General features: G+C 35.8%; 1 protein-coding gene across 1 annotated transcript in view; it reads right to left on the minus strand.

Moving 5' to 3' along the window:
* SEMA3A (semaphorin 3A) overlaps nucleotides 1–19,192 on the minus strand; it is a 169,045-nt gene that overhangs the window by 62,002 nt on the left and 87,851 nt on the right. Inside the window, exon 5 of the mRNA XM_068167882.1 lies at nucleotides 4,027–4,120. Within this exon, the coding sequence (XP_068023983.1) occupies nucleotides 4,027–4,120 (94 nt within the window). The remainder of the gene's footprint in view (nucleotides 1–4,026; nucleotides 4,121–19,192) is intronic.

A 19,192-nucleotide genomic window follows, 5' to 3' on the forward strand; every position in this document is an offset into this window, starting at 1 on the left:
TTTTTTTTTTTTAAAGTGAGACAATCACTTAATTATAGTGATTGTAATGTGCAGTGTAGGCAGCTGAGATTTTAAAGAACACAAAACCATTTGCTTGTAAAAAGAGCTTTGATGCTATGCTTAACCTTTCTTTAACCTTATCTTCGTCTTCTTGTCTTTCAGTCCCTAGTGAATTCTGATAAATCAATATAAATCAAAGGGGGAAAGAACAAAAACAAGGTCTATTTTGCTTCCTAGTTATCAACACATCTAAAGGTCAATCAAGAAAGGAAAAAAGGATATATATTTAATATTGAATTCTTAAGATTAAATCCAATATAGGTCAGAAACTCATTACAATTATACATTTGCAATACTCTGAATTGTAAGAGGTTTTGACACCTCAGCTTCTAACTCAATATATAAACACCACCAAAAGTAACATGTATTCCAGGTTTGAGTAAGTTCAGGCCAGTAATTTTTCATGCTTATGAGGCTTTTATGGCTTATATTTTTTTCATCTGTGGTGACAGAGTCAAAGTTTTTCTAATAATGGACTTCAGCATGTTCCAAAGGGGGAAAGGTCGGTAGAAAGTAGCTGACCTTTCTTTGCTTTATACCACAGTCCCTCTAAGTTTCAGTGTAGCTAAACCAGTGTCTGCAGTTTCAACTCATTTTCTGTAGTCATGCAAAAAGGGGATTTTGACTTCTCCCAGATAGAAATACCAAGGAATGCCATTTATTTTTGTAAGGGCTTTAGATAATTTTTGTTAAATTAAGGTGAGCCTCAAGTCATGGCCCAGATGTGCACATCCTTTTAAGTTAGTACTATTCAAAAGCTACATGAGAAGCTACACAGAAGTACATTCATCTTTATTACCCTATGCAGATCTTCTTTTTGACTGAAGTTTACTAAATGTTGTTCTAGAAAATTATTTGTTAATGCCATGGATAGTTTTTGCTGCACTATTTCCATTCACAGTAATTTTAAAAGCAGTTTTCACTAACTTTAAGAGAAAAGTGGAAATGAACAAAATGCTGTCTCCTCACCAATTTTTTTCTTGCCTATCCCAATACAACTTCCTTAGACTAACACATTCCATGATATTTTCTCCTATGATTACATTCTTTATGGAATACACACTAGCAGTGCCCAGGGACTGCTTAGTCTCCACATTTTCATGCATTAGCTTGTTCAAATGGAAATTGTTTACTTAGCAGCACATAGATGGGAATGGCTGAACAAAGCCTTACATTTCTAGGAACTAGTTATATTGTGTTCCCAGCTGCCATTTACTTTAGAGTAGAGTAGCAATAATGATCTTTAACAAACAACTCCTAAAAAATATAATGAAAAATGTTTGCAGGTGGATGGAACAAGGAATGTTCCAATGCATGGAAAAATATTGGAACAATTTAATAATGATGAACTGTTTGGTTTGGTTTTGTGTTAGTTTAAAAAAAAAATAAAATTGGAGAATGGGAAAAATGAAAATAATTTTTATAGGTATACAAGTTTATTTAATCTGAAATATAAAATAGGAATTCTGAGTACTAACAGCTATTAAAGGTCCTTTTTTGCAAATTAACCTTGATGTTTTGCCCAAATTCCATCTTGAGTAATTACATTTCACTTACCTAAGATTTACCTTCTAGTTATGGAGTCAAGAACATACTCTTCACTTTGCATAATCTCTGTTTAATGTTTCTGATGAAGAACAGAAGTTATTTTTCCCTTCTGTATTTAAATATATAAAATACTTTTACTTATCAGCCTTCTATCTTCCAGATAGTTATCCTGTGTTGTTAATTATAACACTGCATTATAATGAGTGCCAGAAAATTGTTTTACACACAGTTGTCCTCTTGAACCTAAGGTACCATGGTTGCTTGTGAGGATAAATAGTTCTGGCTCAGAAGGGAAGAAGCAGTCCACCCATGTTCCCTACAGCGTTAGGCATTTGTTGTTGGCTCCTCTGTCCTTCATGCTCTGTTCACTGCTTCACTCCAGTGCTACCTCCTTCAGAAAGCAGCAGGGCCAAACCTCTCCATACAGTCACTGGCAGAGCGGGCCAGTTCATTTCCTGCTCCTCACTAATTTTGAAGGGAGGAAATTATTTTGCCTTGGGTCATCATTCTAACTGTAAACATTTACCATTTATGCTATTTTTGGCAAAGATAAAAAGTAAGTTGCTCTGAACAAATAGTGAATCTGCTGTACACTTTCTGAAATACATGGGGAACCTCTGCAGTAAAGGATTGAAGTAAATGCAACAATATAATCAGTAACACAAGATGACTGTAAGGCAGCTATGAGGAGGCCGAGAAGAAAGGGTCTTCATGATCAGGATGCTGGAATGTTAATTTTAGCATCACCCTGAGCTTTGTATAAGTCAAGTAGAAATCAATCACTGGTTTTGAATGTTGAATTTGTGCCATTTTCTATAGCGTTAATGCACCCAGGGCTCTAACTGTAGCCTGATTCAAAACACAGTATCATACTCAGTCTAGTGTTTATTAGGAGGAAAAAGACATGGGTTGAAAATTATAGTGATAGGAAGTGGGCTCAAGAAAGCAAAGATGTTTAAAAGACATGAAATCTAAGCCAAGGGAAATAAGATAATCATATTTGTGCTGGACTGAGGCAAAAAAAATAAAAAAAGAAAAAAAAAAGAGGAATGTGAAAAGCTAGACGTTGTTGGCTTTGTGCAGTTGCATTCCGGGTATACCATGTAATACTGGCTTGTCATCATTCTCCTTCTTTATTGTATATTAAAGTAAATAGTAAAGCTATTTTCTTGAGAGTAGCTCTGCCACAAATTCAAGCTGCTCCAGGCATTAATTTATAAACTGGCTGTTTACATACACATTTTCTTCCACCCTGTTTGTACAGGGTACAAGTCAGAGCAAGATGTGGACGTCTTTCCTGTTTTTCCTGTTAAAAAGTGCATGTCCCCAGGGTGGCTCATCACCTGTGTTCGTTAGGGGCTTCCAAGATCAGGAAACGAGGCACACTTAAGACTAAATTTTTTTTTGCTACTTTGAATAGCTTAATTTTTAAATGTACTGTAAACATAAGGAGAATAGATGGTAGGCAAGGCCCTGGAATAAGTACAGTTGTGTTGTCATTTCCCACAGCCTTCTGAGATAAGAGAATCTACCGTTTTCTGAAACTCTTGCCCCATTGGATTTGACTGCTAGAAAAGTCCTACACCTGGCCAGAGCCATTACACAAAGAACTATTTATTTCACTCTGAATTTATCACAAAATATCTTTTTGCACTTTTTTGTTTGGTTGCTGAGGGTTTGTTGTTGTTGTTTGGTTTGGTTTGGTTTGGTTTCATTGGTGTTTCGTTTTTTTTTCCACAGGAGAAGGAAGAACAATGATCACAATTAATTTAATTAGATAAATTCAATCAATTAGATTAGTTCAATTACATTAACACATTCCAGGTGCTCTTTACAATGAAGTATTACTAATTTAGAAATACCTAATTTATTGAAATCCCTCTGTTCTGGCCAGGAGTTTAAGTCTGTTCACTGTCAGATAGATCTCTCAGATGAAACAGCATCTGAAGAACAAACCTGTGGCTGCTTGCATACCTGCAGCTCACGTTCAGGTACAGCTGGCTGACAGACCTTCATTGGCAACAAAACTGATGTAAGAAACTACTTATTCCTGCTATCGCTTTGCTCTTAGCTGTTTTGGAGTGACCATCAGCATGGCCAGTCTGTAAATTGGGCAATTAAAATACCTCCACAGTCACCTAGCTCTGAGGAGGAGAAATACTTTGAAGAATCAAGTGTTTACAGAGGTATAAAGCAGCTTTTGTGATAACTGAATCTTGGTTTATACACACCTTGTTTCTCAAGACATCTGGGTCAGCTACATTAAAAATGAAGCCAAAATTACTTTAGCCTGGAATTAAAATGCATAAGCCAAAGCCTATAGCATAGGTGCTGCAAGGAGGAGGAAAAAAAAGGTAGAAAACTGGCAACTATTTACAGCAAACACACAGCTCATTGAACTTTTATTGTGGCACTTACCTATTAAAAGAGAAGCTGTCAGCAGTTTAGGATCATAAGGGCTTTTCCCTCGGCCATTTTCAAAATGTGAATCTCCCATTCTAAAAATGTTGTCCTGTGGTGTGGAAAGAGAAATGAAATAAAAAGCCAACATTATTTGATGAAAGAACATTAAAAATAAAATTAACTAAACAGACTGAGCTATACATGACTTACAGTAAGTTTTACAGCTTCAGGAAAGTCAGATAGCATTAGGTGAGGATCTGGTAAAAGTCCCAGCGTTCTAATCAGTATCGTGCTGAAGGCTACTCAAAAGCACAAATACACATGCACAGCTTGTGTGTCCTCTATTCTACTTCACATAAAATTTACATGGTTTCACTGAATTCTTTTTGTTTTTACTGAGAATATATCTGAGTAAGGGAAGAAGATGGAATTTTAAACTTTTGTCTGAAAAAAGATAAAACCTGACTACTTTCCTGAAATACCCTGCAAGTGCAGATTAGTACACTATATGGTAAACTCTGCTTTTTGTGTCCTGAGTATTTAGTGACTTGTTTCAAACAGCCTCATGTTCATTTTTAAACACGTCACAAAAGCTTTATTTTCATTTTTCAGTACCATACAATGAAACTTTAAATATACACATATATATACACACACACATAGAGAGAGGTCGACTCGATGATCCTCGAGGTCCTTTCCAACCTAAGTTATACTGTGATACTGTGTGAGTGAGATAGATAGATAGATAGATAGATAGATAGATAGATAGATAGATAGATAGACAGATAGTGAGTGAAAACAATGAAGATCTTACAATATTGTATTGTTATTTTATAACCTTGATTCTCAGGTCCCTACAGCACTCACTGCTTCCACAGATTAAGAACTTCCTCCTTTCTTATTCTCATTATCTCTTCCCAAAGACAGATTCATAGAGCTGCTGGCTTGAAGGGCTCTCTAGATATTAAATCCAGGAGGAATTTTGTTAGCAAGAAGACAGTTAATACAGAGTATGGTCAGTGTTGACTTTGTCTTGCCAAGTTGTAAAAATCTTCAGAAATGGACTACAGAACTTTTCTGAGCAACTTCCTTTGCCTTCTTATTGAATTTTCCATAAAACAACTTGTGGCTTTTGGACCTTATTATATCATCTGCAATGGTGGTAAAGAGTGATGGCCTGTCATTTCCAGAGCTGCCCTTCAAGAAGTCATAGATTGCTCCTAAGCTGTCAATTCAGCTTCAATTGGCATGCTGCAGTGCTTTGGAGGATGCAAATAAAACAAAAAAACAAACTCCCAAAAAGCAAAGCTCAAATTTTAATCAGCAATCACTTTAGTAATGTTTATTTAATGTGAAGATCATTCAGACAAATGGCTGGTGTCTTCCTTGTGAGTACAGAATTCAAGCATTTGGAAGAAGCACTCTTGCTAGCAACCTTCCTTCCCTATCTTCCTCATCCATACTGGTCAGGCCAGATACCAAACATGCTTCCAAATGGTATTATTTTAAACCTACTGAGTTCATGTTTCTGTATCACAGGTTACAGTTTTGATTATGGTCTTGTTTAACTACATCATGCAAGCACATATCTCTGTGTGTGTATTACGTATTTTCAAAGGAACGTCTAAAAGACTTCACATGTCATTCCATTTACTGGAGAAAAAGTTGGAGGGAAAATGGACTGTTAGCAAGATGGTCTATCTGGAAGGGTTTACTGCTGTGTAAGAGAAGAAGTTTGGATACAGCTTTGTGAAGTTTGATCCCAGAAGCCAAGCTCAATCTCCAAAGTCCTGTTCTTGTGGATGTAGCCTGCCTGATTATATTTATGCAGTCATCCTGCACAGTATTAAGTTTCTTTCCCTTTGTCTTTCTTTATATCTCTTAATAGTCCAGATGCATTCCTCGCCTCTATCCAGTTTATTGACTTTGTTTCTTTTTAACCAGAAATTCATAAATAATGAAAAGTAGTTCTAAAGTTTTGCTCTAAAGTTCATATCTAGGTCTTGTGCAATAAATAAAAGTGGTAAATTGAGAAGAATACTAGGCCTCAACTACAATAATAGAAAATGGCACTAATGCTACAAGCCATTATTGAAAAATGTTATTATCAATCTATGTTTTCTTGGGATTTCTTCTTAGTAGATGATAATTGATCAACCTGCACACCAATGGATATTTGATAAGGCTATAAAGTCAATGGCATGACAGTAAAAGCAGAATATACTCCAAGGATAATCCCATGTGTCATTATAAGACAAATACGAAACAGATGTGGAAAGTGATTTGGTGTAGGAAGGATCTGATTTTTGACTGAATTCTTCTGGTTTATGTCACTCTAACTCTACTGATATTGGTGTGTAGCAGGCAAGAAAGAGTGGAGAACTGGGTCAGCGTAAGTCAGAGATGACTTACCCTTCTTTTGTGTTTGTGGTATGAAACATTTGAAAGAAGAGACATGACAAGGAAATCCCACAGTGTTTTCATAATTCAGTCAAAATGCAATGTAGAGATATGTACTATAAGTTTCTAAATGTATGGGCAAGTATTAACAACAATAAATACATCACCATTAAGTGCCAAATAAATATATCATGGTTAGTCGGAAACCCCAAGGAGTTTTGATAAACAGTCTAACCTGTACAAACAAAGTAACTTGTCCAAATAATTTTCTGGGTGCTCAGGTCAAACAACCTCCACGTATAAAATAAATATAGGCATAAATTTATTTTTTTTTCTATGTAATTCTTCACCTTCTTATTAAAAGCCTAGGAAGCAATATGACATGTGATACACACTTGTTCATACTAGTCAGTGGTCTATGGCATTTGCACACAAGTTGCGCCCTGAGATGCCATAACAGCAAGATGAGAAGTCAATGTCTGACAGCAAAATTTCTTCTCTTCATCTTTTATAAAAGGTATGCTTGATCATTTTCCAGAGAGCTAGCCTCCACATCAGTCTGAAAATTCAGGCTATGCTTAAGTCCTGTCCACATAAATGACACCTGAAAACCTGCAAGCACACAGCAGAGAGTGAGGATAGCTCTAGGGTAAAGTCACAGTATCAAAATCAGTCTGTCTGGAGATAGCAAAGACTTTGTTTAGAGTCTTAGAAGGACTTTGAACTTTTTGAGTGTGGCCTTCTGTTGCACAGTGCAGACAAGGGTTTTACTTAGAAAAAAATAACCCACTATTTCCTATTAGGAAAAAAATAAAAATCTGTTCAGTTTACACTTTTACTGCCTCTTGAGTTTCGCAGTGAATTGAATGTAGAGAATGGTATTGCACTGAGTTAGCAAATACTTTAGCTACAAACAGTGAGAAAAAGTGGGTATTCACCAAATGCTCAATGTTTTCAAAGTTTTGTGAGGCTATTATTATATAATCAAAGGCAAGAACTCATGAGAAAGCAAGCTTACCAGGGCAGAGGAAATTCTCTATAAATGACAAAAGGAAAGAGAAAAACAAAAGAATAAGAAAACTAAGGGGGGGAAGGTGGAGGGGACAACAAAAAAAAATAATCAAATAATTGCCATTTTACTCAACAAGTTCAATTTATTGTCCAAAACTCCTCTTTATCTGCACTATTAGCCCAGAAGAACATTACAATGTACTTAAAATGTTTTTAAGGATCTTTGTAGTTTAAAATCTTGTTTTATTTAGTTGATGCTGAGTTATTAAATTCTAGGTCTAGATCTCATTGATGCTTCTCTAGAATACATAATAAAACTGGAAATAAGATTCCTTAGGTCCTGAAATTCCACAGTCTGATGACAACAATTGATTGCTGGCTCATGGTATGGCATGAATTGTTCCATTTAGTAAATGGTGGTAGATTATGATTCTGGTTCCTTAAAACATGTTTTTCTGCACAGTGCATGATAAATGGCAAGACTAACACAGAAAGTACCACAGTTTGGTGCTGGTAATGAATGTAGAAGTTACTGTGATTCACATTCTTTAGCCTGATGATCTACCATTTCAAGGTGCCAGAGATTCACTTTCAAAGAGCTGAAATATGGCTGAAATATGATACTGAGTGGTGACAAGACATTGCTATTTGACAAAATTTATTTCCTAACTCACTATTGAATAGCTTCAGGCAGTCAATGTACCAATATATTACAATGTTATAGAATCAAAGAAGCATAGAATGGCTTAGGTTGGAAGGGACCTCAGAGATTGTCTATTCCAAAGTTCCCACTATGGGCAGGGATGCCTCTCAACTAGTCTCAACTGTTCAAGGTCTCATGCAGTTGGGCTTTGAATACCTTCAGGGAGGAGGCATCCACAACCTCCCTGGGCAACCTATTCCAGAGTCCTACAATCCTCACAATAAAGAACTTCTTCCTAAGATCCACTCTAAACCTACTGTGTCTCAGCTTAAAACCATTCCCCCTTGTCCTGTTGATAGACATGAAAAGTCCCTCTGCAACCTTTCTGCAGGATCCCTTCAGGTAATGGAAGGCAGCTATAAGGTCCCCTCAGAGTCTTCTCTTCTCTAGGCTGAACAGCCCCAGTTCTCTCAGTCTATCCTCATAGCAGAGGTGTTCCAGCCTTTGGATCACGTTTGTGGCCTTCCTTTGGACTCACTCCAACAGATCTGTGTCCTTCCTATGATGATGACCCCAGAACTGGATGCAGTATTCAAGGTGGGGTCTCACAAGAGCAGAGTAAAGGGGAAGAATCATCTCTCTTGACCTGCTGGCCACACATCTCTTAATGCAGCCTACCATATGGTTATATACACATTTAACCATATACAAACCAACTATATACCCATATATAAATGTGTATGTATACCCAGTATGATAACTTTTGACACCATTTGTTGTATCTCTTTCAGCAGCTAGCCCATCCAGAACTGTCTCTACAAAACAAGGACAAGAAGACAAAAGCATACATTAGGGTTGTATTTTTTTTAAAGAGATAAAGTAAATAATAATTTAAAAATCTTCTTTCTCAGTTTAATACTATTTCTGGCTTGTAAGAAAACATATGGTTAGTGGGAAAGAGCTAATCTACCAAAATTAATAGCACTGACTGCTGAGTTTCAGAATGATTTTTTTCCTGAAACTTTTCTGGCAACTGACACAGAAACCATCCCAGAATTGCAGGGCCTAATGCAGCGAAACCACTGCTGGTCAGTAATGAATCAATGCAAGATGATCTTTAAAGGCTGTGTTGATGGAGCATGTGCAGCTACTAAGGAGGTATTACTGGTTTAAATTATAAGGCATGGAAGATGTAGAGGGGTTTGACAGCAGTGATGCTCCCCACCTGCTCTATGGCACTTGAAGAAACTCATATTCTTAGTCTTGTAACCCCCAAACCACCATCAGAAAGCATGACATTTCCAGGGTAACTTCCAGTGGCTAGCTGATTTCCACAACAAACTGCCAAACAGTAACACAGCATAGTCTAGAAACATTCAAGATGCCAATAAGCCTTAGGAACTATCACTCCTTTGTTTAATATTTTTTTTTTTTAAATCAAATAAGTAGGTCACTGTTGTTAGCATTATTGATATTAATATTTCACTTGTTTTCACGGACTCATGCAGCCATGAAGCAAGTGAAAGGGAAAGCAAAGAAACAAAAAACAGCAACACCCCAAAACCCCAGAAAAAAATAAACCTGTAAGACTGGCAGCTGAGTGCCTGGAGTATAACAATGCAACATGAAGGAGCTTCCATTTGGAGAACTGAATCAGAAGTTGCTGGCATTGAAATATGACATTCACTGTATTACTCAATGTTGGTAAGAACAAAAGGAAGAATCTTGCTTCCCACTCATAGAAAAAACTTTCAGACTCATTAAGGTTTGGATTTATCTTCTCTATATAGAGGCATTAATTAGGGTGGCTGAATTTGCTGCCCTAGTCAAGACTTAGCAGAAAGCAACTGGTTCCTCTGAATGATGATTCAGACCAGATCAGAATTGCAGTTCCCAAGGGCAAGGTGTCTTTTCACTTGACCACAGAGGAAGCTTCATGTAAATTTAGGTCTGGACTAGGAGTCTGTTGGAAATGAACACTGCTGAGGCAACTGATTGGAGACATCTGACTTTGAAAAAAAGACAGTGATGGCTTTTCTGTTAGCTGTGGGTTGTTTTTGGTTTAGGGGCATTTGTTTGGTTGGTTGTTTTTTTTGTGGTGGTGTTGGTTTAAATTTTTGTTTGTTTGGTTGTTCATTGTTACTTTTTTTCCCCCTTACCCCCAATATATTAAAGTCAGTGGATTCTGATTTTCCACTTGCTCAATACAACTTTCTGTACACACATTTTATGACTATATCAAGAATATTTCACAGAGCCTTTTAAGCACATGAAATGAGATGTGATTTATTTATGAATTGTGTTACATTTCAAGAATAATTTTAAGTGGAACAACTGTGCAGGATATTGTTATGTTCTTATTGTTATTATATTTCCTACTTCACACTTAATCTATTGAGTTATGAAAACTGTTAAATAGGAGGATTTTGGATTCAGATTTGGGAATCATACTGTTATGGAACTTTTAATAAGAAAGTTTTATTAAAGTCATCCCCATGGAATGTTTTATTAAAAAAAACACACCTACAAGTGCAAATTAATATAATGTGATAAATTACCCTCAAAATACAAATATTAAAGCAAATATAAATATTGTGGCAAGTGGTAATCATTGGAGAAACAGGTGAAAAGTGATTAGAAGTTTAAATCATTAATTACTACAAACCATTAAAAGAAATGCACACAATGAACATGCTTCTGACTTTTAGTGTTCAGGTTCTGTATGTTACAGGATTTTACCTGCACTCATGTGAGATATTGGACTCTGTAACACCTGTATTATATTTTGGTTTTCCAACTTGAGGCTTAGCAAAATTGAGTTGTCGGAAACCAGTTTTCAAATCCTGTGGAAATTACTTGTAAGTGACAGTTCTTTAGTAAAATGATGTTCCCAAACAAAGATCTCCAGATTCTGTAGGAACTGAAACTGTTTCAGGCTGCTGTATTGTGCCAAAGGGGACATAAAAGGAACTTTGTTGAAGTGTTTACCTAATAAACAATCCTGAGCTCCTAAGATCTGTCCACCTCTGTACTTCTGCCATCATGCAGTTTGTCTAGTTTCCCACTCACTGAAAGATCTCTCAGTCTCTATATTAATCTGTAACATAATTTACTCAAGAAATACTCTTTCCATTCACTCACTCTGCTTGTAGATATTCACTGACACTTTGGCACTTGGAAATTTTGTTCTTGATATTCAGATAAAAGAGCTGTTGAGATGCCATCCAGCTCCATGCTTCATTCTGTAGATTAATGAAAACAGAAGAGACCTCTTCACTTCTGTATCTTCTTTTATTTCCACATGTCACTTCTACTGGAAAGTTTTCCTGGCTTACAATTTTTAAAATATGCTTTAAGATGCAGTAGACAACTCTGGTAGCACAAGTTTTGAAAACTTATCTCCATAGATAAGTTCAATTTAGACAACTCACTTAATAGCTTACTTTCAGTCAGATACCAAGAGCCCTATGTTTTTCTGCTTTATTCTGAAATTAAATCAATTAGTATCTATTAAGTTACCATACACCTTTTCAAAAGGAGAAATGTTTCACATCTATTTATCTTTCTATCTACCTATCTGTCTACATAATTATAATTCAATTCATGTAGTGAAAGGAATAATACAGCCAAATGGGCTGCTCAGGAACACCTGGTTCAATTTATTCGTTATTTCTAGTTTATGATCTGTAAGTGCTTGTGCTTCAGAATGGAAGACAAATCAAGTGCCAGTGTCAAATAGCGAAGACTTGTTCACACCTGAACATACTACTTTGCATACTAATACTGGTATTTATATGAAGAATAGCCTCTGTGCAACATATGCAAATAAAAGGAGGGCAGGCGCAGACAAACTGAGCATCTGTTCAAAAAAAGAAGTATATGTTTGTGAACTTACTTTTGCAATATTTCACCAGCTAAAGACACCAGCTTTATCTGACTTTCATGCAAAAGTTTCTTCTCATTTTCTTTTTTCCTAAAAATGTCATATACCTATTTGCACCAATTATAAAGCACTGCCTAAATTTGCATTTTGATAAAATATTGTTCTGATTCTAACACAAATAAATGAGCTGACATGAAAAATACCAATTTCACCATAGTGTCATTATATTATTTATGCCTTTAGATAAACAAAACTTGCAAATATAGAGTGATTAGAACAAAATAAAATAATAAAGCCAACCCAAATCAACCATGAATGACATGTAATCCTTGACTGATTATTAAAGACACCAAAAGTATCATCCTAATGGCATACCAGACACTAGGTACAATCAAGGATATTGAACAATTTTCAGACGACACTGAGAATTAGAATGCCTTTGTATTGCAACTTTCTGGGTTGTCAAGTGTAATACATCTCTTAAGATCACTGTGTGGTTCATATAAGATGACCTACAGAAATATAACTGCCATATGATGACTGTTCTAATCAAGTTATTAAGTGGTGTGCATATGTAAGTAATAAGATATACAAAGCTAAAACCACTACACGTAACTGGACTACATAACCTAAAAGGCTCAGTTCTTTAAGTGTTCTTATTCTTATCCTCAACATATTTTCCATTAAAAACATTTGGAACAGACTCTAATTGCTTTAGCAGATACTACTATTATGTTAAGTAAATTATTGGGCCATACTCTATTACATGATTGTACTAGTTTTCTATGGTTATTTTTAGCATTCAAGACCACTACTTTCCCCCTTTGTCTTCTGGATTTCCTGTATGTTATTAGACTGTGGTGAGGTCAGGCATCAGAGGAAATAGCAGCAGTGCTAACTCTTAGACCCAATGTTTTATGAATTACTGAGCATCATGATGTAATGGCAATAAATCTAACCCAGCCTCAGTCTTGTGTCCTGTTGTAAATAAATGAAGTTAGCAAAGGTGTTATTTTATTCAAGAGCCTTCCTGATGAGAACAAAAATGTTTCCCCTGGGGGATTGTTTGTAAAATTGCTTCTGTAATTAGGGTGCTATTTACCAAGAGAAAGGTTCTCCAGTTTTCCTGGGGAACTTTCATGTCTCAGTCAAGGGTATCTTATTTACAAGACAAAAACAACTGCAAATTGGGGAAGCAATATATAGAAAGGACTTAGTCAAGTGGAGTTAACAAATAAGCATACAGCCAAGATTTTCTAATTTCCCAACTGATCTTGGATGCTCCGGAGCTGGGCACACAATTTAAGACTTGCTCAAGGGCTCAGATTTTCACCAAATACCTTCTTGGGCAATTTAAAATTCTGGTACTTGAAACTATTAGTCAACTCTGTTTTTTAGCTTATTTGCTTTTTAATTCCTAGTATGGAAAAACCTGACTAAATGAATGACAGAGTAAGAGCAAGCAAGGAAAATATTATGAACTCTTCTTTTTCCCCCCTACACTAGGACCTACTGAGCATGCTTTCAGAGAATTTGTGCAAGTAATAAGGAAGAGACAAAGACATTCAGATCATCTAGTCCAACCACAGCTTCAAAGGAGATTCTCCTAAAGCAGGTTGCCTATGAAGTGTCAAATCTAGACCAGTGTTTAATATGTTTTGGTTTTGTTTGTTTGCTTCTTTGTTTTTAACCATAAACAAGGTTTGGAATACAGAAGCTGAAATTCCGACCCTTAGGGCAATTTTTCTTTTCCTAGGCAAAACTTCATTTTGAAATCTATGCAATAAGCACTTCTCTTTCATCTTCATTCCCTCCATTTGCTTTCAGTGTGAAACCACTCAGTCCTTTTGCAGCTTTGTTTTATTTTCTTCATTAGCAAAAAATAATATCCTTAACATGTTAATAACTGGTGTTGTATTAGAGAGCAATGTATTTGTAAAAGCTAACTTCTATTATGCACAAGGAGACACAAGTAACAGTAGATATAATTATAACCTCTCTCTGTGACAAGTTGCAATTATTCCTCATAGCACTGTGTTTAGGAGCAATGCATTTCTCATACAGGTTGAGGGTTTCTTATTAAAAAGTCAAGAATGTTTGATATTACCTTCTCAGCAAAACCTTTGCTGACACAGAAACAAATGGATATAAGTGTTTTTGATTCAGGGTGACTGAAAAAAAAATGCATTAACATTCACTTCTTTACTCACAATCTTGCCTGCTTTTCTAGCACTCAGGTACTCCCAGAAGGGAGAGAAATAAGTGACACTGCCAGTGATATGTAATGCACTCAATTCATATGTCTATATATGTACAGTCGTAAACAGGGATGCATAGTGTCAGTAGTGCTAATCACCATCCAATCAGACACATGAGTTACTGGTATTTGTATTTTCAAAGGAGAAATGGTGCCTCTCATTTAACAGAACTCTGGCTCAAGATCCTTCCTGTTTCATGTAATGAGTGCGTAGAATAGAGTAGAACACAGATCAACTTTGTTGAGTAAATCAAACTGACAAACACACCAATCTCTCATAAGAAGTAAATAGTTCTAAAAATCCTGATGATTTCTTTTATAATTTTCTGTGGCCAACTTTAATGGAATCCAAATTATTAAGTCATTCAGCCTTTTTGAGAAAGCAAGCTGTCATTCAGATTATTTCACGTTTCATCACCAACCATCATACCATAGACACAGTGTGAAGTGGTTTTTGAATTATGCAGGACCTATCCGTGCTTAGGGGAAGGTTAAGGATGATAACAATAAACCTTACAGACTACAACTTAGGGCAATGATATTTCAAAAATGGCATGATCACTGAGACCTTTGTGCACATCTTCTCAGGTCCTGCCTTCAGAGCTTCAAGCTAAAGCCCACTGAAGTCAGAAAAAAATATTTCCCTCAAGTCAGTGAACGCCAGAGGAATCTTTCTTATATCCCTCGCCATGTTTACACGTTAACTCAAGGTCACAGCAAATCCTTCCAAATGACTATGAATTAAACAGTTGTTCTCTGTCAGCATCAATTTGATAGGTTTGAACTGACAAATACACGATTTCTAAACATGCATCCATACCACCACCCTTCTGCTTTTTGCCATCATTAAAACTATGACAATAAACACTGAGAAGAAAAATCTCGTGTTTGTAATCCATACTATTTACTTGTTTTAGAATATGTGACTAAAATGTAAGCTTCATTTTCATTTACAGAAATAAATGTTAAACATTTAACTGCACTTGGCAGAAATGTATAATTACACGTAAATGAATGCTCAAACAAAAATAGTGGTATCTGAAATATTAACTATCTACCTATTGTGCCAAATTACCCTTTTAATTTGTTCTTCATGAACAGAAGCACCTCTAGACAGTAAGGGTAGTTCTCTCTTCAGCAACACTGTAAAACACCAGAAAAACTCAATATAACTGAAGAAAAAAAGGTAAACTGCTGAGATTATCAAGCAGGATTAATATTTTGTTTTAAGCTTACAACTGGGATGTATCCTTACTGTAAATTAGCCCTGAATCAAGAAAATTTGATCCTAATTGGTATAGAAAACCCACATGCCTTTGTACTTATTTATTTGTATCTTTTAAGACCATCTGCAAGATAATGCTGCTCAGCTTTCTATCACCTTGGATGTAAACATTTCACCAGGAGAAGGTGTTTGTGGTGTTTGAGGCACCTTATGAACCTTCTGGGCTTATCTTTTCTTTATAAATGAAACTTTGTTTACTTAAGATTGGAACAGGCCCCTAAGAATTAAGAGACAGTTTCTGAAACATTGTCAACTTTAATCTGTTCCTGTTGATATGCAAATCCCTCAGAAAGGGAAAAACTCAGAGTATGGTCTTGTAGGAAAAGTAATCAAACACTTCCAATGATGCTAGAATTGCTTTGTATGAAAAGCCTCATAATGCCTGCCTGTCCCACACTGCACGTTTAGAGATGCACAGAAAAACTGTGGAAACTAAACAAATCTTCTTCCTTTCCACTTTTGGTTGGTTGATTTGGGGTGGTTTGGGGTTTTTTTGGGGTGGGAGTTTTTTTGTTTGGTTGTTTTTTTGGGGTTGGGGGGTGTTGTATGCAAGAATTAAATTTACCACTTACAAATGGAATCTGAAATATAGTAGCCCAGTTGCCTTCCTGTTTTGGAAGGTGTTAGTGGTAGTGGAGAAGTCAAATTATAGGACTGGCATTTTATTCTCGTATCATCTGCTCCAAAACACATTATGTCTCTTTCAGTGGCCTCTGAATTAAGGCCTCAAAAAAACTACATATCTGACTGAAAATGTTTTATTTGTGACTATTAGAGATAAAATCTCATATTTTTTACTGAACCCAGCTAGAATAAGCCGGAACCACTTCAATATTTGCTTCAAGGACTTTCTGGAAATTTCTTTAAAGCTATGTTCACCATCTTCTTTTTTATCTTTCCATAGAAAGTAATTTCGCAAACACAAGTATACTACCTCATTTTATAGATCAAGAACAACATTTTAAAATAGCTTTTTTAAAATACATGTATTTTTATACTTTTTATGAATGAGGCCTATACCCAGTAACAGTTAAAAAGAACAAATTGAATGTTAGGAGATTCAAGGAAAGAAACAAAGGCAAACAGCATCTTGATGTTTCTATACAAATACATAGCACTCCTGCATGAAGTTACAGTCCTCTAAATTAATAAGCATACAGTATACTGGAAAAGATAGGAAGAAAACAAGACTGTTCTCAGTTTGTTCTTGAATAAGAAACTGGCAGGTAGAATGTTTAAAACAAAATAAAGGGATGTTCCTTGCATGTCACAATTTGTAGGGCATGGGATGTTGTGGATACTTAAAAGATGTATGAGCTCAAGAAATGCCAGTACTAATCCATCTAAACCAAGTCACTGAAAAGCATTAAACACTGAGATTCCACTCCTGGTTCAGGAAATCCCTGAACAACCAGTGCTGGAGCCTGGGAGACTAACTATATGGCTAAGCATTGCTGCATGCTTGCCTTCTTATTCTCTTCCATCGGAATCCATTATAGGTTGTTGTGAGAACTGAGATGCTGGGTTAAATGAGCCTTTGGTCTGAACAGATTTGACTGTTCTTATGAAATGAGGCAGAGAGAAGTTAGGTAATTTAGCCAGGAAATCCATGCCAAAGCAAAAAGCTAATGCTCTGGTTCCTGAGCCTTTTCCAGTGCCATAAACAAAAGTCCTGCCTCAAATCCTAGTAAAGCTAATGGCAACTGAGCTTACTCAGCACATGCAAACTATGCACAATGTGCCAACTAAAATTGGTAAGGATCACTTGTGATGGAGAGAGAGCATCAGCTTTTGTGCACAGTTAGCCTTTAGTCTCCCTGTGATTCCCAAGGAATATCTCTGCTCAATGCATAGACAAATTGCCATATGCAAATAGCCACTTGTGTTTTATTCACCCAAGTTTTACAAGAACTAGCAAAAGAAGCATGGAAAAAAATAACAAACAACAACAAACAAACCCCCCCACACAACCCCCTCCCCCAAGCCCTCTGCTCCCTCCAACGTCCCCCCCCAAAAAAACCAACAACACACTACAAAAAACACAGCCTATATCCCTTTCATAGATTTCCATCTCTAAAGCTACGTAATATTAATCACCTAAAAAAAAAACAAAACATATAAACAGAAATTAAAATAGGTCACTTAAAATAAAGATCAGATAATGCATACCACAAAAAATCTGAGAGAGAGAAGTTTGCTTTTTTTTTTTTAGACTTTTATGACTCATGTAAAGTGACAATATTATTCTCAAATGTTCACATCACATCTAACACTTTAAAAAATAATCTAATCTGTTTAAACATATTGCGGGGAAGAAGAGCTGATATGTAATTATCTCTTTCCCTAAATTGTTCTTTGATTTCAAGGTTCAAAGATCCACCCAGTTTTTGTGTTAATAACCAGCACTGATGTCACTGGGAGAAACGGAAGATAGAGGTGGAGGTTGAATTTGAAGATAAATTGAATAAAAACATCAGAAACCACTGGATAAGAAAAGCAAACAAACATCTCCAACTAGTCCACCTCTGGTTTCATAACTCTTCTCTGTTTCTTGATGTATCATAATATCCTTCCTTTCATTTTTTAATCATGCAAACTTACAGCTGTCTTTTTCAACATTTTTAGACTCAACTTCAAGTGCCTCACTTGATACCATATGTCACAGATTTCCTCTTTTTGTGAAATGTCTCAGACAGCATGGTTTAACATTATTTTCCTGCTGTCTGGAGTTTTTCTCTTGATATTAGAATCCTTTCTATCTCAAACACCATTTATTTTAAGTCCTTACATTAAATTTTGGTCACAGCTTTTAAATTCTGCACCTTCTTAAATAATACAAATTCTACATCTTCCTAACTAACATAAGAATTTAAAAACTCCTTTATTACAATTTGTACTGTGATGAGGATACATACCTACATAGAGCACTTAAAGGTCAGTAGAAGATTCCTGGTAGAAAATTAGTAAGTGTAAGCAGTAAACAGAAAATTAGTAAGTGTAAGCATATATATAAATTAATCTTTCAAGCAATCTGAATTGTAGAGAGTTATATTATAATTAAGAAAATTAAGTGGCAATAACAGCATGTAAAATAGACCAGACCTGCTCTATCTTGCAGTACCCAGATTCTTTTTACTTTCTGGTGCATACCTTTCTACCACCTTTACCTTGCCATCACATTACCTTTTAGTTATTTAGAGAATTTTTAACACGGTGATTTTATATTCCATCTTCAATGGAAATATGTATTCATTTTTCTCACTGTCTTTTTGTCCTTCATTTCATGACTCAGTGATTCCTGGCATTTCTCTTCCACCTTCAGAGTGTCCTGGTAATATTACTGCCTATAGAGTGCCCACAAAACTGAAAAGAAGTTTGTCCTTTTGAAGTATGTCATCATAGAAAGATTTCAGATTTGGTTTTGCTTTATATACCTGAGTAATCTTCCCTTTCAGAGACAATTTGCTTAAGCACTTTCTGACTGAGGTTTTAAGACTACTTTCCATGAAAGCAATTAAATGTACACTTAAATGCATAGGTAATTAACGAGTGGATAATTAATGCTCAAATTTGACAGATTACCACACAAAGCCTAGTCCTACCTCTGCAGAAATCAATAAGTAGCCAGTGATCACAGTGCATTAGGATTAAGTCTGGATTTGTTTCTGACCATATTGCTTACAACTCAAACAAATAAGAATG

This window comes from Melanerpes formicivorus, unplaced genomic scaffold (assembly GCF_026170545.1).
Source record: "Melanerpes formicivorus ecotype bairdi unplaced genomic scaffold, bMelFor1.0.p_v2 SCAF_3, whole genome shotgun sequence".
Classification (NCBI taxonomy): Eukaryota; Metazoa; Chordata; class Aves; order Piciformes; family Picidae; genus Melanerpes; species Melanerpes formicivorus.